The 20203-nt window shown below is 36.8% G+C and overlaps 1 protein-coding gene across 3 annotated transcripts in view; it reads left to right on the top strand.

Moving 5' to 3' along the window:
* Positions 1-20203, top strand: part of MYCBP2 (MYC binding protein 2) — a 252568-nt gene that overhangs the window by 33062 nt on the left and 199303 nt on the right. For all 3 annotated transcript variants that reach the window (XM_040623680.1, XM_040623687.1, XM_040623672.1), the window contains exons 4-7: positions 5491-5644; positions 9898-10094; positions 19067-19309; positions 19534-19605. In XM_040623680.1, coding sequence (XP_040479614.1) covers positions 5491-5644; positions 9898-10094; positions 19067-19309; positions 19534-19605 — 666 coding nt within the window. The remainder of the gene's footprint in view (positions 1-5490; positions 5645-9897; positions 10095-19066; positions 19310-19533; positions 19606-20203) is intronic.

The following is a 20203-nucleotide window of genomic DNA, read 5'->3' as shown; positions in this document are numbered from 1 at the left end:
TGTGCACTAAAAATTAACAGGGCTTATGGGTAAAAACAGGTTTGGGGCAGACCAGGAAAACTATGCAACTTTATAACTGGAGTGCTAACAAGGTCAGTAATTGGTAACTCAGTGGTGAGTACTTGGACAGCCCAGGAAGAAAGATCAGGGGCTTTTAAAAATGTGCAAAAGCAGTAAAGTGGAAATGGTGGCTTGTAAGCCTTGAGCCATTGCAGATAGAAGTGGAGCTCTGAGCCTGTGGGCTACCATTAAAGTGGGCATAAGCAGAACTGCAAACTACTACAAGCCAAGAGCTATGGAAAGCTGGGGGTGCTCCCTTCTGGGGAGGGAACCTGGGGTCCAGGTATGCATTTTTATTTTTCTTGAACTAGAACTAGAAGGGCTCCTGGCTGTGCAGCTGCTGAGCTGAGAACTTTTGCCTTTTCTGCCTAAGGATATAATTGTATTCTTGCTACTTTGGCTCCCCTTGATGAGGAAAAAAATTACTTATGAAGCAGTAAGACTTCTACATTGTTCTGATGTCATTCCCTATTTACCAGAGATGTATAAGCTAACTGGTATTATAAAACGTATGGTAGTAGAACAAGCTATTCTTAAGGTACTCCCTTTTATTTAAGTATTAGTATATTTTAAGACTGTAATGTTATTTTTGTATACGGTATTTTTTCTATATTGTAGGTATAGTTTGTATTTTTAACAAGACATATGGACATATTTTAAAAGGGTACCTTTATCATAAATGATTTATGCATATTGCTTTTTTCTAAATATAGACATTTTAAAATGATTTCCTTCATCATAAATGATTCAGGTCTGTTGCCTTTCTACTAAACTGATACCTTAAACCTATGCCTTGAAAACATTTTTATACACACCCGAAGGAGCTATCATGCAAATATTTTGCTACTTGAAAATAGCAACCAAGATAGAAAGTATGTTCCTGATCTGACTTTTTTTTTTGCACATTTCATGGTGGCTGTTTCTAAGTGCACCACTACCCTTAATTATTACCGTCAGGTTCTTCTCATCTTATGCTCAGCGGATTACTTGCTTCCTGTTTCATAGAGTAAGAGAGGTTTTGTGAACTTCCTTAGCCTTTTAGTCGATAATCTTCAAATATCCTTCTCCTGGGACTCTTCTTCCTTTAATCCCATTCTCTCCAGTGTCCTTAAGTGTACTTTCTTTACTGGTTCCTTTCTTCTACTTAAAACAAACAAGCTAATCTTTTCCATTTTAAGTTCCTCCAGGTAGAGAGTTTTCCATCAAATACTTGACACGTCAGGGAATAGAGTACAATGATTAAGAACATGGGTAGTGGAGTCAACCTGTCCAGGCTTAAACACTCACCATTAAAAATGCTAGCTCTGTGATGCTGGGAAAGTTATTTGACTTATCTGTGCCTCAGTTTTGTCATCTGTGAAATGGAGATAACATCTACATCACAGGGTTGTAGATGAGGATTCAGTGAGTTAATAAATGTCAAAGTTATAAGTAGTTAGAAGTATCAGGTTAGGTGCAAACAAGGTGCAAATGAATTTGAGTTACTTTTCAAGGAACTCTTCAATTTATTAAATACTTTATGTCTGAGGAAATCAAACTTCTGGACAGTCTGAGATCATGTGACAAGTGAGAGGGGAAGAAGTGCTGAGGTGTATTTATGCAGAGGCACTCAGAATGCTGTCGGGTTTGGGCTTGGGTGGGGACTGAAACTCCGAGGTGATGTGTTTGGCAGCCATTTGCATGAGGTGAAGGACTGACACAGAAGAAGAGATGAGGCCTTCAGGGCTTGAGGTGATGGGAATTTGAGGGCAGGTGAGAAATGTTCGCATTTTTCTTTTCCTTTTGACCATTTCTGCTCTGAATGCTACTCTTTTCCCTTAGTTCCTTTTCTTTGCAGTTGTTCCTCTCTTGCTCCTTCTTCATGTGTGGCTCTTGCTTACCTTTCCTCTGAGGTTTTTTCCTCTCCTACTCCTTTTCTCTCACGTAATTAAGACAGTTTTTATTTGATGCAATTTTATTTTCTCCTTGAATTTTAAAAGTTAAGTTGAATTTGATTATTATATAGACCTTGTTTGTCAGATTTCTTTGCCTTTTGTTTTTTTGTGCATCAGCAATCACCGATACTTTAAAAAGAACTTTCTTACCCCCACCTAAATGCTTCATATTAAGTTTTTTATCTAAAACACAGATTTTAGGGGTGCCTGGGTGGCTCAGTGGGTTAAGCGTCTGCCTTCGCCTCAGGTCATGATTCCAGGACTCTGGAATTGAGCCCCACATTGGGCTCCCTGCTCGGCGGGGAGCCTGCTTCTCTCGCTGCCTCTGCCTTTCGCCTCCACTCATGCTCTTTTTCTCAAATAAATAAATAAATAAAATCTTTAAAAAAACCCAAAAATCAAAACACAGTTTTTACCCAGCTCAAACCATCTTTCACTATCTGATTTCTAGATCCTCTAAAGTGTTCCAAGCTTTATACTACATAATTTTTAATAGTTACTTTTAGGATTCATACTTTGCTTTCAGTCTCATTTGATGCTAGTTATGCCACATATTTTGTTAAAAGATACAGACTTAAATTTATTTATTTACTTCTTTATATACTTCTAAATTCTTTTTTGAGTTCTACTAAGCTTTACATTAGGCCCTGAAAACGAAATGATGAGACACAGTCCCTATCCTCAAGAAAGTTACGTCTGGTAGGGATAGCAGGCATGTCTACTGACTTAAGGCTTACTAGGGGCGTGGTAGGTGTAGTGCAACATAGTGGAGTAAGGCTGCAGTGCTGACTACAGAGACATGTGCAGGCAGAGAGAACAGCATCATCGTAAAAGTACAAGTGCTCTGTTTTTGGCCAGAGTGGAGTAGCTGAGTAGGATAGGAGGCAGAGAGCAGCAGCTAGATTGTGAAGGGCCTTCTGTGTCCTGCTGCCACTTTCAGATTTTGTCTTGTGATTTGGAAATATTGAAGATTTTAAGCAAGAGAGTTTGAGCAGACTTATATATTAGTAAAGTTACATGGGTGCTAGTAAGACCGATCACTAGAGGGTGGTGAGATGAGAGCAGAGGGGCCAGTTAGGCAGCTATTGCTGTTTTCCACGAAGGGTGACCGGTGGTTGGAATGAGGGTAGTGGCAGTGTTTGCCATACAGAAAGTGTTAAGGAAGCAGAATTGACAGGAATTAGGGATTAGTTGATTATGAAGGCTGACAGAGAAGGTGGAAACTAAACATATTCCTGAAGTTTCGGGGTGGCAGTGCCATTTATTGCAAGAGAGAGAACTGAAGGAGAAACACTGCTTTGTTGGAATGACGATGACGTTTAGTTCTGGGCATACTGAGTGAGGTGTCCCGTGTACACTGTATAGGGCTGAAGTTCCAAAGAAAAGTCCCTGCTAAAAATAGAGATTTGGGAGCTATTATGGTGTGGGGGATGAAGGTGAAATGAAATTCTGTTAGAGATAGGATGGGGGTGGGATCAAGAACATTGCTTAAAAATTGTTAGCTTCGAAAAGTTGTAAGAACACTTCTTTTGGGTGTGAAGAGAATGGAAGAAGATGGTGGTAGTTGTTGATAAATTTGTATTTTGGAGGATGGGAACTTAGACATTTCACACCCAGAGCTTCTGGGAGGCAGAATTCTTCCTCCTCTCTTTGCCCTCCTCCCCCTCTGCTGCCGCTCTTCTTCCAGTCTTTCTCTGCCCTCTAGATTTTTATTCTTTATTATTTGTAAGTGTCATCTCTACCAAGCACTTGCTTCATATAAAAAATTCTGAAAGTCAGTACACTTTCCTCTGTGATAATATATAAATCTACTTTTGGTTTCCTCTTCAGTTTTTTCAAATGTATTCTAGAAGTATTAGAATGTATTCTAGGACTTTAAAAACAATTTTTAACTTGTAGTTGACATACAGTGTTATACTGGTTTCAGGTATAGAGCATACAGATAATTCTGTACATTTCAGAATGCTCACCATAATAAGTATGTCATCATCTGTCACCACATGACAGTATTGCAATATTATTGACTATATTCTCTATGCAGGACTTGTTTATTTTTTAACTGGAAGTTTGTACTTCCTAATCCCCTTCGTCTATTTTGCCCATCCCCTGCCCTCTCCCTCTAGGACTTTTTAATAGAACAAGATACAGTTTCTAATGGCAAAGAATATATTACATCTAAATGTAACTAAACTTTTATGTTCATACTTGTTAGTGAAATAATAAAGTCACTTTTGGAAATAATATGATTTGAGGAGAGCTATTAAGCTAGTTCAGACATGATCCTTGTCTATAAGGGGACCACAGCTCAGTTAGGAAAAAGGAAACAAAAATAGTCAGCTACACTATAATATAATAAATGCTATAACGGAAGTTTCGACTGGGTAAGAGTCATGTACAAGGCTCATTTATCCTTTTAGAGTATAAATTCTTAGAAGACAGGGACTAGTGTAATGTATATCTTCATATATCCTGTGGTGAGTTTGCCAGAATAAGTGTTTAAGAAATGTTTATGTAATACATGATTAATGCACAGAGCTCAGCCTAGAGAATATTCTTCTGTTGTTAAGTCCAATAGAATTAATGCTTTGATGCATTTCTGCTAATTAGTCTTGTTTTAACTTTCTCTGTTATGTCTCCAAATAATTTAACACCTTCTGGAAAGGTCTTATACATCTGTTTCTCAAAATATCGTCACTGACTGAGAAATGGGATTTCGTTGTCTGTTGTTCAGTCCTCTGAAGGTATCTCCCAATACCAGATTATCACATTTCTCTCTCAGTTTTTAGCTGCAGATTTCTCTGTCTTTTGCTAAATACTGAGTCAGACTTTTCGTTGGTCCTGATGAGAAATGATAAGATAATTAAAGTAAAAATAGTAGTGATCTTTTAAGTAGGCAGTTTTTAATTCTTTTTGTAATATACCCTCCAAGAAGAGGGGACACCATCAATAAATAATAATGTGATTGTACCATTGTAGGAAGTGCTAAGATGAAAAGTTCCTTGTTAAATCTCTTCATTGTGTGAGTTATATGGACCTTTTTTCTGGTCATAAGTAACAATTGACATGACTTTCAGTGAAGGAATGCTGATTTGTACTTGGGTATAGCCAAGTGAACTTTTAAATTAATACAGTTTATTTTTTGTGAATGAATGTAACCTAGTATCTAGTGTACTCTTACAGTTTTCATATTTTTTAGGACTTCCTTAAGCTAGAACTACTTTTAAAATAGTGCCGTAATTTTTTAACCTTCCATATAACTAGATGGTTTTCTGAATCTTGAAATTAAATATCATGGGTGGTTGTGTGGTTTTTTTAATGTGTTTTTTGTTTGTTTTGGCCTTTTAAATATGGCAGCATTAATCATTTGCCATGGAAATAAGCTGTATTGGTTCAACTGCCTGGAAAGTGTTATTAGCCTACCCGTTATAAGGTACGCATATATTTGTGTGTGTGTGTGTATATATATATATATTTTTTTTTTTTTCATCTTAAACAGATCATTGAGGTTGGACTTTGTGAAGTTTTTGAATTGATTAAGGAGACGCGATTTTCTCATCCATCCTTGTGCCTCAGGAGTCTCCAGGCACTGCTTAACGTACTTCAGGGTCAGCAGCCAGAAGGCCTCCAGTCAGAGCCACCCGAGGTCCTAGGTAAGAGCTCAGGGGCATTAAATGAAGTCTTTATTTATTTATTTATAATAATAATTTTTTATTATATTATGTTAGTCACTATACAGTACATCCCTAGTTTTTGATGTAAAGTTCCATGATTCATTAGTTGCGTATAACACCCAGTGCACCATGCAATACGTGCCCTCCTTAAAACCCATAACCGGCCTATCCCATTCCCCCAACCCCTCCCCTCTGAAACCCTCAGTTTGTTTCCCATGTAAATAGCTTCTCCTATGAAGCATAGATAGCAGCCTGTAAATGTAATGCATTTTTTTTTAAAATTATGGTATTAAAACAGCAGGGGTATAAATTTTAAGGTATTTTGCTATTTTCTACTAGAGTTATAGTTTAATACAGTTCATGCACAGACATTTTTTGATTATTGTGATGATGGGGAAAAAGCAAAACATAAATCCTTGGAACCTAGAAATAATCCCAAGCCTTATAGTCACTATTAACTTAAATTGTTCTTGTTAAACCTTAGGCCAAAATAGCGAACATTGACTTTCTCTAACTTTATGTGTTATTCTGGGTTGTTAAAAAAGTGGAAAGAGAGGAAACAAATGCTACCAACCCAAAACTGCACAAAAAAGTGGAAAGAGAGGAAACAAATGCTACCAACCCAAAACAGCACATCTAGTTTCCCAACAGAGGGCATTTCTTTTGTATTCATTGTAAATAAAAATCCATTTTTGTTATAGATAATGCTTTTGAATTAGTAGCAACTTCGTGTAAGTAAATGTTTGCTTTTTGTAAAATGTATTTGGATTTTATGAATGCATGCCTTTCGTGTAACTGATAAGGTTCAACACATAATCCAGTAAGCAAGTTAGGAGCTCTTGAGGAATAGAAATAGAGATGGGAGCATAAGTTTGAAATTGGCTATTGCTTTTCTCTGATGCTGACCGTGGACCTTGAAAGTCTGGGTTTTTCTAAATCTCAAGCATTAGTTCATATCAGTCGTGTGGGTCCTATCTGTGGAGTTTCTGATTCAGTAGATTTGGCATGGGGCCCAAGAATTTGCATTTGGAATACATTTCTAGGTAATGTGCCATTGCAGCTCACCTGAAGACCACACTGCTGGTCTGGACTAGAGTTTGATCCTTTTTTTCTACTTGGTTATTTGGTGTTAATTAGACCCACATGTGAGAACCTAATTACATGTCATACTGTTTTTGTTTTGGTGGTGGTTGTTTTGGAGGGGAGGGAATCACGTGATTAGTTTTGTGTTTGCTTTTTTCTTCGGTTTAGTGGGGAGGGGAGTCCTTGCCAGGAAAAAAAGCTGATGATTTTAAAAAAACGATACCCTCCCCCACCCGGTGTTACTAAATACTACTAAATAAAAGCTGTCAAATGGTAAGAAGAAGGCACCTTGTTGATTATTGTTATGGTAACACCAGTGATCATATTACTATTGTGATGCATTACTTGGCATCACAGCATCTTACTAAAACATTTATTTATTTAATTGATTTTATTTAATAATATTTTGCTGTTCTTAGCTCTGGTTTGTCAGTTAACAAATAATCAAGATATTTAAACTATCCACTAAAACCTGTTTATAACTTTGAGTAACATGTTAATCATTTCTTTTTCCTAGATCTTCTGGCATACTGTTGTCTTTTATCAGTTGTTACACATCTTGTTTTGTATCCAGTCTATATATAAATACTCCCTTTCCTTTATTCTTTTCAAAATAGATCTTGTTCATAATACTGTTTGTGAAATTATATGTGCTTTAGCTTAATCATCTTCTGTCTGTCAAAACTTTCACCTGATTAATTTGTCTGTTTTTGTTGTTGTTTTTTTCTTGTTAAGAGTTCCAGATGCTGCTGTACTTCTTTGGTCTCTCTTTTATCCTTTCAGCGTTTACTTCTAATCTATTCACCACTTTGACTTATTTTTCTATTGAGGGATTTACCATCACTTTATATTTCTTATCTTGCTTAGTTAGCTCAAAGATGTAATTTGGCTTTTTAAAAGTAGATTTCTGTTAAAATCTGTCTCTTTTTTCCTTTTGTCTAATAGCATAATCACATTAATACACTGGGGTTTTTTTTCATGTTATTCATGAAAATACAGGTATATGTGTATCACTCTTACGTCAGGATCGCTTGATTAATTATTATACACTAAGCTTCTTCTCTTAGCAGATGGATTTTGATTTTAGAAATTGTCTAGTTAGAAAAAAGCATTCTTCTTACATCTATTTTTCTGTTCATTTTAAGATGGGAATGTATGTTCTTAAGTATTCATGTAAATGTAAAAGTATCTCCTGTGTTCTGTGCAAAGAGTGTATAATTCAGGGGTGATCAGTACAGACATCGTTGCTTTTATTATGGGACTTAGCATCAGACAGACACGTGTGATTGGAGATGTGGGTAAATAGTATGGGGGATAGTAGAGGGAGTTCTGGGAGTCTGTAACTTGCTTCCTTGAAGATGTGACATTGGAGATTTGAAGGACGAATAGGAAGAAGTTGCTACATTTCTAGGCAGAAAGGACAGCATGCGTAAGTCTCTGAGACAAGAAGGAGAATGACTGAACAAAGATTGGCTAGAATGTGGAGAGTGAAGGGAGGGAGGGCTTTGCCATACGTGAGGAAGGAGGCAGGGACTAGACCATGTGGAGCATCGTATGCTATGTTAAAGGAGCCTGATGGCTATCGTTCTAGGAGAAATAGAAAGTCACTCACTATCTCCTTATGGTTAAAAAAAGTTTATTTTATAGCACTTATACTGTTCTCTTCAACTGGAATCTAACTTTTTTGATGACAGGCATTCTTTGTCTTGTTTGCCAGAGTACCACCACAACCTAGAATATTTTCTCATGTACAGGAAGAATTCAGTAAATATTTGCTGAGGAATTAAAAGATGAAGGGGCAGAAGGATAATGATGGAAGGAAGGATGGACAAATGGAGATAGGACAGATGAAAGGATGAGGGGAAAGAAGGATAGTTGGGAGGGAAGGGCGAAGGGAAGGAAGACTGAAAGCTGTACAGGCAAGTGAAGAAAGGGGGGGGAGAACAGAAAGAAGAGGAGCAGGAACGAACTAACAAAGGAACGAACAGATTTTAAATAAAAAACCAGACTTTTTGGTTTAAAAATTCTCTTTGGCTACAAAGGGGCAAAAGTGAAGGTAGGAGCTAATTTATGAATACTTTGTAGTGATCTGATTCCAAGGCAGTGATAGCATGGATTGGGAAGATGGTTGTGAGACGGAGCAAGTGGAGGCATCAGGAAGCGAAAGTGATGGGGCATAACTGGGATGAGAGACACAGGAGATGAGGGAGAGACAGAGGAGGCTAGCTTTCTCTGAGTTAGCGAATAAACCACACATGGCCTTTTAGTTTTCAGAGAGTTGCAGTGCACAAATTCTCTTTCTTTTGCTCTCTTTTTCCCTCTTCATCTTCCTCAGTTTGGCAGTCTTTTTCTGTTTCTTTCTTTTTATCTTGAGTGCGTGATCTGTAAGGATTTTCAAATTCCTCTTCCCTTCTGCAGAGGAAATACCTGGAAGTCTACTGATTTAGTCTTGGGCAGAGTTGTTCAGGGAATTTTGTGTGGAAATTTCTTGTGGCCGTAGAACATCCAGGTGTTATTTTACCATCTTTGCCACTAAATGGCTTTATCATTTAGGGAAAATCTGTTTACCTCTCTGTCTCAGTTTCATTGTCCATTAAAGGGGGAGGGTATCTGTCCTATTGACTAGGAGGTTTTTCTAGGATATAAAATGAATTACATACTCTCTTTATAAATACAAATGTGAACTCCTATTATGTTAGCAATAAAGCAACTTTACATTAAAAAAAATTATAGCATGTGTTTTATGTATTCTGTTGTTTTGCAAATATATAATTTTCTGGACACTTACACGTTTGTATTCTTCCCACTCCAAAAGGTAAAGTAAGTGCAGTGAGTAGTCTGTTACTTGAGAGGATATTTCTTGAATGTATGAATGCCTCAAGACGAGTTTCTTTTAAACAACCTGGGATAGATTCCATTTTTTTTATTTACAAAAATAAGGGGTTGAACTAAATGTTCTCTAAGGTCCTTTTTATATAAATATTCCAACTTTTTGGGGAATAGGGTAACTGGGAAGGAACTAATGCAAAGTAAGTGTTCTAGATGCCTTGAATTTTTTTTTATAATGAGGCAAGGTATAAATAAATAAACAGATGCATGAAATGTTCTGTATGTCGAATGAATATAATTGAGTTTTATTTTATCCACAGAGTCTCTCTTCCAGCTCCTTTTGGAAATCACTGTTCGAAGTACTGGAATGAATGACAGCACAGGCCAGTCTCTGACAGCACTTTCCTGTGCTTGCCTCTTTAGTCTGGTGGCTTCTTGGGGAGAAACAGGAAGGACACTTCAGGCCATCTCTGCTATCCTCACCAACAATGGCAGCCATGCTTGCCAAACAATACAGGTATTTCATTTATAGCTGCTTAGAAGGTCATAAGATGCCAAGTTGGAATTTCACCTTAATTTCTGTCAGTTAGGAGTCTCCTGCTTTTTCTCACTCGTTATACTGATTTGATCTATCCAAGGTTGATATATAAGTAATCCTCAGTATATAAAGGTAATAAAATGAAACTTGGCAAAAACTCTTAAATCTTTAAACTGGTCTTTGTGTCAGCTCCCCATCCACCTCTTCTTTTGTATTGTCTTGTTCTCTGCCCTCCCCCACCTCCCAACTTGCCCACAATTTTTAAGTATTGTCAGTGCCCCTAACCCCTGCATTGTTCAAGGATCAAATGTAGTTTTTTAATGAGTTGATTTGTTCCTGAGCTGCTTCAGCTTTACATAGAACATTTTAAGCTTTTAATATTTGATCGTGGAATAAGCTCTTTATTCTTTATTGTTGTTAGTGGTGGGAAATATAATTCTCCTTAAAGCAAACTTGATTTAATTTCTTTGGATTGTTCTGGAAGTTGAGTAAGAAGTTACAGTTTTAAGTCTCTGTTATGTGCTCTTCACTGGTCCCTTGGACAACCTCCAGAACAGATGAAAGGGCTGCTTCAATCCTGTTATTAGCAGGCCAGAGATAGTAGAAGAGGTGTGTGGGTCCTTTTCTTGGACTTAATTCAGCAATATTGAACTCTCCTTGTCAAACATGAGCAATCACCTTACTCTAGATTTCTGTTCTTACTCTTTTCCCTCTTTCTGCCCTGCCTGAAATCTTCTTTCACCTTTTTATGATCCTTAATTATTTTGAAGTTCCTCTAATGCAGTGGTTTTCAAAACCGTTCTGCAACTGTGCTTCCAGGTTTGACAAAATTTCAATTTAAATACATGCTTAAAATAAACAAATAATTCTTAAATTTTAATGAAATACCACAAACGTTTACATATCGTATACCAAATTTTTAAAATATAGTGACCATAAACACATGAGCTTATTAGGCATCGTGTGATTTATTTTTTGTGTGTAGACTCATCTCAGAGGATATGAGGTGAAGTCTAAATGATGAGTTGAATTGGCCAGTCCAGAGAGAGGAAGTGTTAGTGTTGGGGATGTGGAGGGAGAATGTTCTTGGTATCCATGTGGTAAGGCAGGGAGGTAAGAGTAAGAGTGGAATACTGAAGGTTGAAAGAAGTTTAGTATGGTTATAACATTGAGAGCTTTCAGCTAACAGAGATAGGACTTGCATGCATCTCTGTCTGACTGCAATATTATGCTTAATATGCACTGGTCTGTGCACAACTGCTAGATCCCCTGAATCAAAAGCTGAGGTTCTCTATAGACCTGCCCTGTCCCTGCATCCCTGTCTCTAGCCCAAACACCATGTTAAAAGCCTGTTATCTTAACATGGCTTACAATGTTCCTCATGTTTTGGCCTCATTCCACCTACCCCTTCATTTCACAGAACTGTCTTGGCCAGGCTATGGGTGGAGGGAGAAAAATCTTCCCCGAGAATATATAACTCTAACATCTCAAATTCTTTCGGGATTCAAATGCATATTACCTATCTTGTTCCAAAAAGCTTGAGCTGAGAGTTTAACGTAGGGCAGGGATGATAGTACCATGGGGTACCTTATTGAAGGAGACTAAAATCTTTTTTGGAGGAATGAACTCCAAGTTTCAAAGGCTTCCCACAGAAAAACACATCTGAGCTCACAAATAAAAAGCACGTAGAAAAAAAGGCACCATCATTTAGAATTAGTAGAAACAAATACAGCAGAATCAGTCCTGCCTAATCTATATATATTCAAATTATTTGAAATAGAATATAAAACTTATATTTATATGGTTAAATTAATAAAGTATCACAAGTATGATTAAGGAATAAGAATGTAAAAACAAATCAGAAGCATCAGAAAACCAAATTGAACTCCTGGAGATACAAAAAAAAGAAAAATTACAATCTGAAATTTAAAGAATGAGTTAACCATTGGATATAAAAGAGGAAGAAATTATTCAGAATTCAGCACAGAAAGACAAAGAGGGAAGATATGGAAGACAAAATAAGAAACATGAACAGAGAATGAGAAAGCCTAATGCATCAATACAGTTTGAGTTTCACAAGGCAATAATGCATTTGTGGAGAGCAGTAGTTGAAATAATGGGTAAGGTTTTCCAAAATTGGTAAATGACGTAGAATCCTTGGATTAAGGAAGTCTAGTTTAATCAGAATAAATTCTCTAGGTCCTGCCACAATGTTGGTGAGAGTAAATCAAGAGAAGAGAAAAAGGAGGAAATCTGAGACTTCTTATTATAGTACTGCGTTATCTTAAAACTTAAGTACCCTTTTAGAAAGCATGAGAGAAATAGAGTCATGTTGAAGAAACATGTTAATTTCTGCTCCTCTCTAGTCTCTACTAAGGTTATAATAAAGGAATTTTTTTCAAAATATAAACTTTTAAGAATGGGACATATTTCTGAAAAACAGAAATTGGGGAAAGCTTAAATTTAAATTCCTTAAGAGGCTAATGCCCATTGAAAGTAAGTTGATTTTCACCTAAAACTCCAGATAGGATTTGGAATTGGAAATAATAGGTACCTGGAAAGTGGTGGTGAGGGCAAGAGCTAAAAATTGATTTGAAGTCTGTATAATGAAAAGTAGAGAACCCCAGAGCTCTTCTTAGCCAAGCAGCTGTCCTTCTGTCGTGCCCCAGAGAGATACATTTGCTGTCTAAAGAAACTGAGTCAGAGAGTCCAGGGGAAACCAGCCACAATTGAGAGTGGAATTAGGAGGTAGGCTGAAAATAGAGATTTAATGAAAGTCTTTGTATTGATAATGAAATTTCTTAACCCTCACTAAGTTTCCAGAACAGTGGCTATAAAACTTACAGCTTCTAGGAGAAAGACTGGCAGATTCTTCTTTGGAGAAAGAGTGAGAAAAGATCCACAAATCCCGGCATTTGGAGGGGGGTCCTCCAATGAAATGCTCAGTCTTAGTGTGATCATTTTGAGGTGAGGTCAAATCAGGTGATCTGTCAAATCCTGTCTATTCATACCAAGCTTCTTAACTTTTTTTTTTTTTTTAATTTTAGTAACTTACTCTTAAAACTAAGTGTACAACCAGATTATTTGTTTTTTTGGGTGTTGAGTTTGGTAAGTTCTTTATAGATTTTGAATACTAACCCTTTATCACATATGTCATTTGCAAATATCTTCTCTCATTCTGATGGTTGCCTTTTCGTTTTGTTGATTGTTTCCTTCCCTGTGCAGAAGCTTTTTGTCTTGGTGAAGTCCCAGTAGTTCATTTTTGCTTTTGTTTCCCTTGCCTCCAGAGACGTGTCTAGTAAGAAGTTGCTATGGCCAATGTCAAAGAGGTTGTTGCCTGTGTTCTCCTCTAGGATTTTGATGGTTTCCTGTCTCACATTTAGGTCTTTTCTCCACTTTGAATTTATTTTTGTGTATGGTGTAAGAAAGTGGTCCAGTTTCATTTTTCTGCATGTGGCTCTCCAATTTTCTCAACCCTATTTGTTGAAGTGACTGTCTTTTCTCCATTGGATATTCTTTCTTGTTTTGTCAGAGATTAGTTGACCATATGGTTGTGGGTCCATTTCTGGGTTTTCTGTTCTGTTCCATTGATCTGTGTGTCTGTTTTGTGCCAGTACCATACTGTTTTGATGACTACAGCTTTGTAATACAGCTTTTTTTTTTTTTTTCAGAAGTGAAGGACAATTTATTACTCAAAGAAGCAGCAGTAGCTACAATATCAGCATTTTTTTGGCATATTATTTTATTTTTTTATGGTTTTTTTAAAATAATTTTTTATTATGTTATGTTACTCACCATACGTACATCCTTAGTTTTTGATGTAGTGTTCCATGATTCATTATTTGCATATAACACCCAGTGGTCCATGCAATATGTGCCCTCTTTAATACCCATCACTGGTATATCCCAATCCCACACCCACCTCCCCTCTGAAGCCCTCAGTTTGTTTCCCAGAGTCCATAGTCTCTCATGGTTCCATTCCCCCTTCTGTTGTAATACAGCTTGAAGTCTGGAATTGGGATGCCTCCAGCTCTGCTTTCCTTTTTCAAGATTGCTTTGACTATTTGGAGTCTTTTGGGGTTCCACACAAATTTTAGGATTATTCTAGTTCTGTGAAAAATGCTAGTGGGTATTTTGATAGGGATTGCATTAAATGTGTAGATTGCTTTGGACAGTATAGACATTTTAACAATATTTGTTGTTCCTATCCATGAGCATGAAATGTTTTCCATTTCCTTGTGTCCTCTTCAATTTCTTTCATGCGTTCTGTAGTTTTCACAGTTCAGATCTTTTATCTCTTTGGTTAGGTTTATTCCTAGGTGTCTTATGGTTTTTGGTACAATTATAAATGGGACAATTCTTTGATTTCTTTTTCTGCTGCTTCATTATTGCTGTATAGAAATACAACAGATTTCTGTAATTGATTTTGTATTCTGTGACTTGACTGACTTCATGTATCAGTTCTAGCAATTTTTTGGTGGTGTCTTTCAGGTTTTCTACATAGTATCATGTCATCTGTGAATAGTGAAAGTTTGACTTCTTCCTTGCCGATTTGGATGCCTTTTATTTCTTTTTGTTGTCTGATTGCTGAGGCTAGGATTGTCAGTTCCACGTTAAGTACTGATGACAAGCGTGGATATCCCTCTCTTGTTCCTGACCATAGAGGAAAAATCTCAGTTTTTCACCACTGAGGATTATATTAGCTGTGAGTCTTATTAGCTGTGGCCTTTATGATGTTGAGGTATGTTCCATCTATCCCTACTTTGTTGAGGGTTTTTATCAAGAATGGGTGCTGTATTTTGTCATATGCTTTTTCTGCATCTATTGAAAGGATCATGTAGTTCTTATCCTTTTATTAATGTGGTGTATCACATTGATTTGTGAATTTTTTTTTTAAAGATTTTATTTATTTATTCGACAGAGATAGAGACAGCCAGCGAGAGAGGGAACACAAGCAGGGGGAGTGGGAGAGGAAGAAACAGGCTCATAGTGGAGGAGCCTGATGTGGGGCTCGATCCCATAACTCCGGGATCACGCCCTGAGCCGAAGGCAGACACTTAACCACTGTGCCACCCAGGCGCCCCTGATTTGTGAATATTGAGCCACCCTTGCAGCACAGGAATAAATCCTACTTGATCGTGGTGAATGATTCTTTTAATGTACTGTTGGATTTGATTTGGTAATATCTTGTTGAAAATTTTTGCATCCATATTCATCAGGAATGTTGGCCTGTAATTCTCCTATTTAATGAGGTCTTTGTCTGGTTTTGGAATCAAGGTAATGTTGGCCTCTTAGAATGAGTTTGCATCCAAAAAACAAATAATCAAATAAGAAATGAAGACATGAATAGACATTTTTCCAAAGAAGACATACAGATGGCTAACAGACACATGAAAAGATGCTCAACATCACTCATCATCAGGGAAATAGAAATCAAAACTGTAGTGAGAGACCACCTGACACTTGTCAGAATGACTAAAATTAACAATACAGGAAATAACAGATGTCGGCAAGGATGCAGAGGTAGGGGAACCATCGTACACTATTGGTGGGAGTGCAAGCTTGTGCAGCCACTCTGGAAAACAGTGTGGAGGTTTCTACAAAAGTTAAAAATAGAACTACCGTACGACCCAGCAATTGTACTACTAGGTGATTACCCAAAGGATGCAGAAATACTGATTCAGAGGGGCACATGCACCCTGCTGTTTATAGCAGCATTATCAACAATAACCAAATTATGGAAAGAGCCCAAGTGTCCCTTGACCGATGAATGCATAAAGGTATGGTATATTACACATATAATACAGTGGAATATTACTCAGCCAACAAAAAGAATGAAATCCTGCCATTTGCAATGATGTGGATGGATCTAGAGAATATAATGCCAAGTGAAATAAGCCAGTCAAAGACAAATTTCATATAATTTTACTCGTGGAATTTAAGAAACAAAACAAATGAACATAGGGGAAAGAAACAGAGAGGCAAACTGTTAAATAGACTCTTAACTATAGAGAACAAACTGAGGGTTGTTCGAGGGGAGGTAGATGGGGAAGATGGGCTAAATGGGTGATGGGTATTAAGGAGGGCACTTGTTGTGATGAGCACTGTTATCTGTAAGTGATGAATCACTAAATTCTCCTGAAACTAACATTACTCTATATGTTAACTAAATTTAAATAAAAACTTGGAATATTAAAAAAAAAAACCAAAAATAAATAAAATACCGCAGTAGGAAAAAAAAAGTGTACAACCATGTATCACTAGGCTAACATGAAAAACAGATCCCCCAAATCAGTAATAATAGTAAAAAATAATTCGGATGAAAAGAGTATAGAGAACAGAAGAAGCTCTAAGAAAACTGATTAATATTTTGACGAAGGATAAGAGGGGATTACTATTATTATTTTTTAAAGATTTTATTTATTTATTTGACAGAGATAGAGACAGCCAGTGAGAGAGGGAACACAAGCAGGGGGAGTGGGAGAGGAAGAAGCAGGCTCCCAGCCGAGGAGCCTGATGTGGGACTGGATCCCAGAACGCCGGATCACGCCCTGAGCCAAAGGCAGACGCTTAACGACTGAGCCACCCAGGCGCCCCGCAGAGAGGATTATTTATATTAAACTTCAGTATTCTATTTTTCTTTAAAAAACTCAGAACAGGAAAGAATTTTTATAAGTTAAGATAGCGATAAAATCAGTAGAAGAGTTAGAAGATCAGGTTGAAGCAGTCTCCAGAAAATAGAAAAGAGAGAGAAAACAGGTGATATAAAATAAAATTGGAGGATTTAACTAGGAAATCCAATACCTAATAGGTGTTCAAGCAGAGAGAAGGAAATTAAAAATCCTATAAGGAAAATTCCTGTACCCTGAATATACACATTTTCAGATTGACAGAACACACACTGAGTGCCCAACGTTCATGATGGAAAGTCTCAGGCCAAGATATAGCTTTGCAAATCTGAACACTGTTAATTAACAGATAATAAAGCTTCCAGAGAGTAAAGACAGATTATGTAACAAAGATCAAGCAGAATGGCATTGGACGACTTCTCAAAAGCAGCATAAAAGATAACAGAGCGTTCAAAGTTCTGAGAGAAAATGATGTTCACTATAAGTAGCTCAACTGACAGTCATGTTTGAGGGATCATGAAGATGCTTTGCAACATGCAAGATACGGAATAATTTTAAATTCTGTGCCTCCCTCTTCCTTAGTCTAGACCAGAGCAGGGTTTCATGAGGGGTGTTGCCAAGCGGGAAAAGTAGAAATGATGTGTTTGTGACTTTATTGAGAGGAGCATGGGGAACACTAAGGAGTAGGTATAGAGGAAACTTAGCAAACACAAAATTAGGGCAATTGTTGACTTAACAAAAAAAGAAAGAAAAATTACACAAGAGGGAAATGTAATATGTTACACAGTTTGGTTCATGAACCATGATTACACAGTCATAATAAATGATCTTTGAATACTAATGTAACCAGAAATTATTATATAGCTCAATTTTGAGGATTTGGGATGGGAAGAGGGGCATCCTTGTTCATAATAGACACCAACAGAGAAAGTTTCTGAAACAAAAAAATTAACAATGGAAGCTTTGGCATATTATATGGGAATGTGGATAGTGATTCTAGATAAAACAGCTATAAGTTTAATATAGCAGCTTCTAGGGAGAGAATTTGTAGTATTCAACCATGTATGTGTTGTATATATAATCCTATTATATATATATTCGTACTATCTGTACATATAGTATAAATTATTTTGAGTGAGTCAGAGGCCTTAGAACTGGAAGGGGAGGAGAATGTATCTGTGAACAGTGGCTCACTTATCCCTGTGAAAGCTCTTCCCTGTACAAAATGCTGCCCAGTAGAAATATGATGTAGTCTACGTGTGTAATTAAAGTTTTTATTAGCCACATTAAAAAGGTGAAATGAAACAGGTGTGGTTAATTATGTATTTTAATGATGTATTTCACTCAGTATATCCAAAAAATCATTTCAACATGTAATCAATGTAATATTAAGGTTCTGTATTCTTTTTTTTATTCTAAGTCTTCAAAATCCAGTGTGTATTTTGTATTTAGAGCACTAACCACATTTCAAGAGCTCAGTAGTCATATGTAGCTAATGGCTGCCATATTGGACAGTGCAGCTGTGGAACTGTGGCTGAGTGGTGCCCTGGGGTCTGACTGTGTTGTTAGATGTGGTAAAAGAGAGACAAAAGATGAGGAACGGAATTTCCTCTGCTGGCAGAATGCTGGTCCCATGCTGGTGACTGTTGATGACTCAGTTACAGTGCCAGGTACTTAGCAGGTCTTTGATAAAAATTGATGTCCAATGATAAGTGAAGTCTGAATGAATACACAGTTAACACAAATGAGTTTTCATATCGTGGAATATTGTTGACATTGATGGGCATTAGTCATCAATGGAGAAGCAAAGTGGAAGAGAAACATTGGAAATTTTGTTTCATCTGTAGAAGCCGTACTCACCGTTTTCTTCTGCTTAAATTTGTGCTTTGTTATCAGGAAGTGTATTAATAATTATGCATATCATACGAAAGATATTTTGGCTTGTGTGTGTTCTAATCCAACATAATTTTATTTATATCCCCTGTTCATACTTTTTACTTAATCTAGTATGTTTCCATCCACGAACTTGAAATCATAGGCAGTACTGGTTATTGGGTGTTTTGGAAAAGGATGCATTGAATTAGTGTTTTCAGCCAAAAATGCAAGTTAATATTCTTTGAGTTTGACATTTTTATCTGGGGCTGCTTGCGATTTGCTTCTTATAGATAAATTTCTAGTTAGTGGTTTTTACTGATGTGTAAAACCATGATCATTCTAAACCATTCATTTTCTCGTAAATGATGATGTATCACTGAAGTATCTCTGTTTTGTGTTTGTGACGTATGAAAATATGTAATTATTTGTTTCTTTTCTTTTAAATAGGTGCCAACAATACTGAATTCCCTACAGAGAAGTGTACAGGCAGTGTTGGTTGGAAAAATTCAAATTCAGGACTGGTTTAGCAACGGCATTAAGAAAGCAGCTTTAATGCACAAGTGGCCATTAAAAGAAATAACCGTTGATGAAGATGATCAATGTCTACTTCAGAATGATGGATTTTTTCTTTATCTGTTATGCAAGGATGGATTATACAAAATAGGCTCTGGATACAGTGGAACAGTTAGGGTAATGTGATTCCTTACAGTTCTTAATTATAGCAGAAGTGTGTCTATCCTGAATTGTGTTTTGTTTTCAACTTCATTTTTAGAGCACTGTTTAATTTTGATGTAATAATATTTCTTTGAAAGTCATGATGGAAACATAAGTACTAAATGTCATCCATTGTGTTGTTTTTCATTGATTATTAATTATGAAAGTGTTGATGGGCTAACTTTTTCGTTACTTTTCAGGGCCATATATATAATTCTACATCTCGCATCAGAAACAGAAAAGAAAAAAAGTCTTGGTTAGGGTATGCTCAGGTAAGGAAATATCCTCAATAAACCAGACTTCTCTTTCCTGTCTTTTGGAACATGTGGCTTGTACTTGTCTGATCAGTAAATAATGTCACCTCTGTTTAAACAGATACACATTAGTGTCTTTTTAATAATATGGCTAATGACAACGATACAGTGTAATATAAAGAACATTGGCTGAGAATTCATAAGAGGTTTACTTTAGTTCTGGCCCTTATCCTTACTAGCTGTGTGACTTTGGGCAACTCAGTTAGCTTATTTGATCCTCTGTTATTTAGCTATAAAATGGGTATAAAAATGCCTTCCATTGGAATTCTCATTTAAGTGTATCTCTAGGTAAGAATCAGAGACCACCAGTTAACATTAGCAAATATGAATTGGGAATGTATCTCTGTGACCTGAGTCCAAATTAGAGCTTCTTGCCACTAGACCCTTCGTTTTAAGTCTAAATCAGTACCTTCTGGGGAACAGTGCGTGGTCTGCCCAGTGAACAGCTACCTGTATGGAGGATCATGCAGAGTATCACCAAAGAGAAAAGAGCTAGACCCGTGTTGCTCTCTCAATGCTGTGATCTCATTGCCTGACTAACGTGGCCAAATAGATG

The sequence above is a fragment of the Ursus maritimus genome, unplaced genomic scaffold (assembly GCF_017311325.1).
Source record: "Ursus maritimus isolate PB19 unplaced genomic scaffold, ASM1731132v1 scaffold_10, whole genome shotgun sequence".
Lineage (NCBI taxonomy): Eukaryota > Metazoa > Chordata > Mammalia > Carnivora > Ursidae > Ursus > Ursus maritimus.
This window is presented reverse-complemented; position numbering and strand designations above follow the sequence as displayed.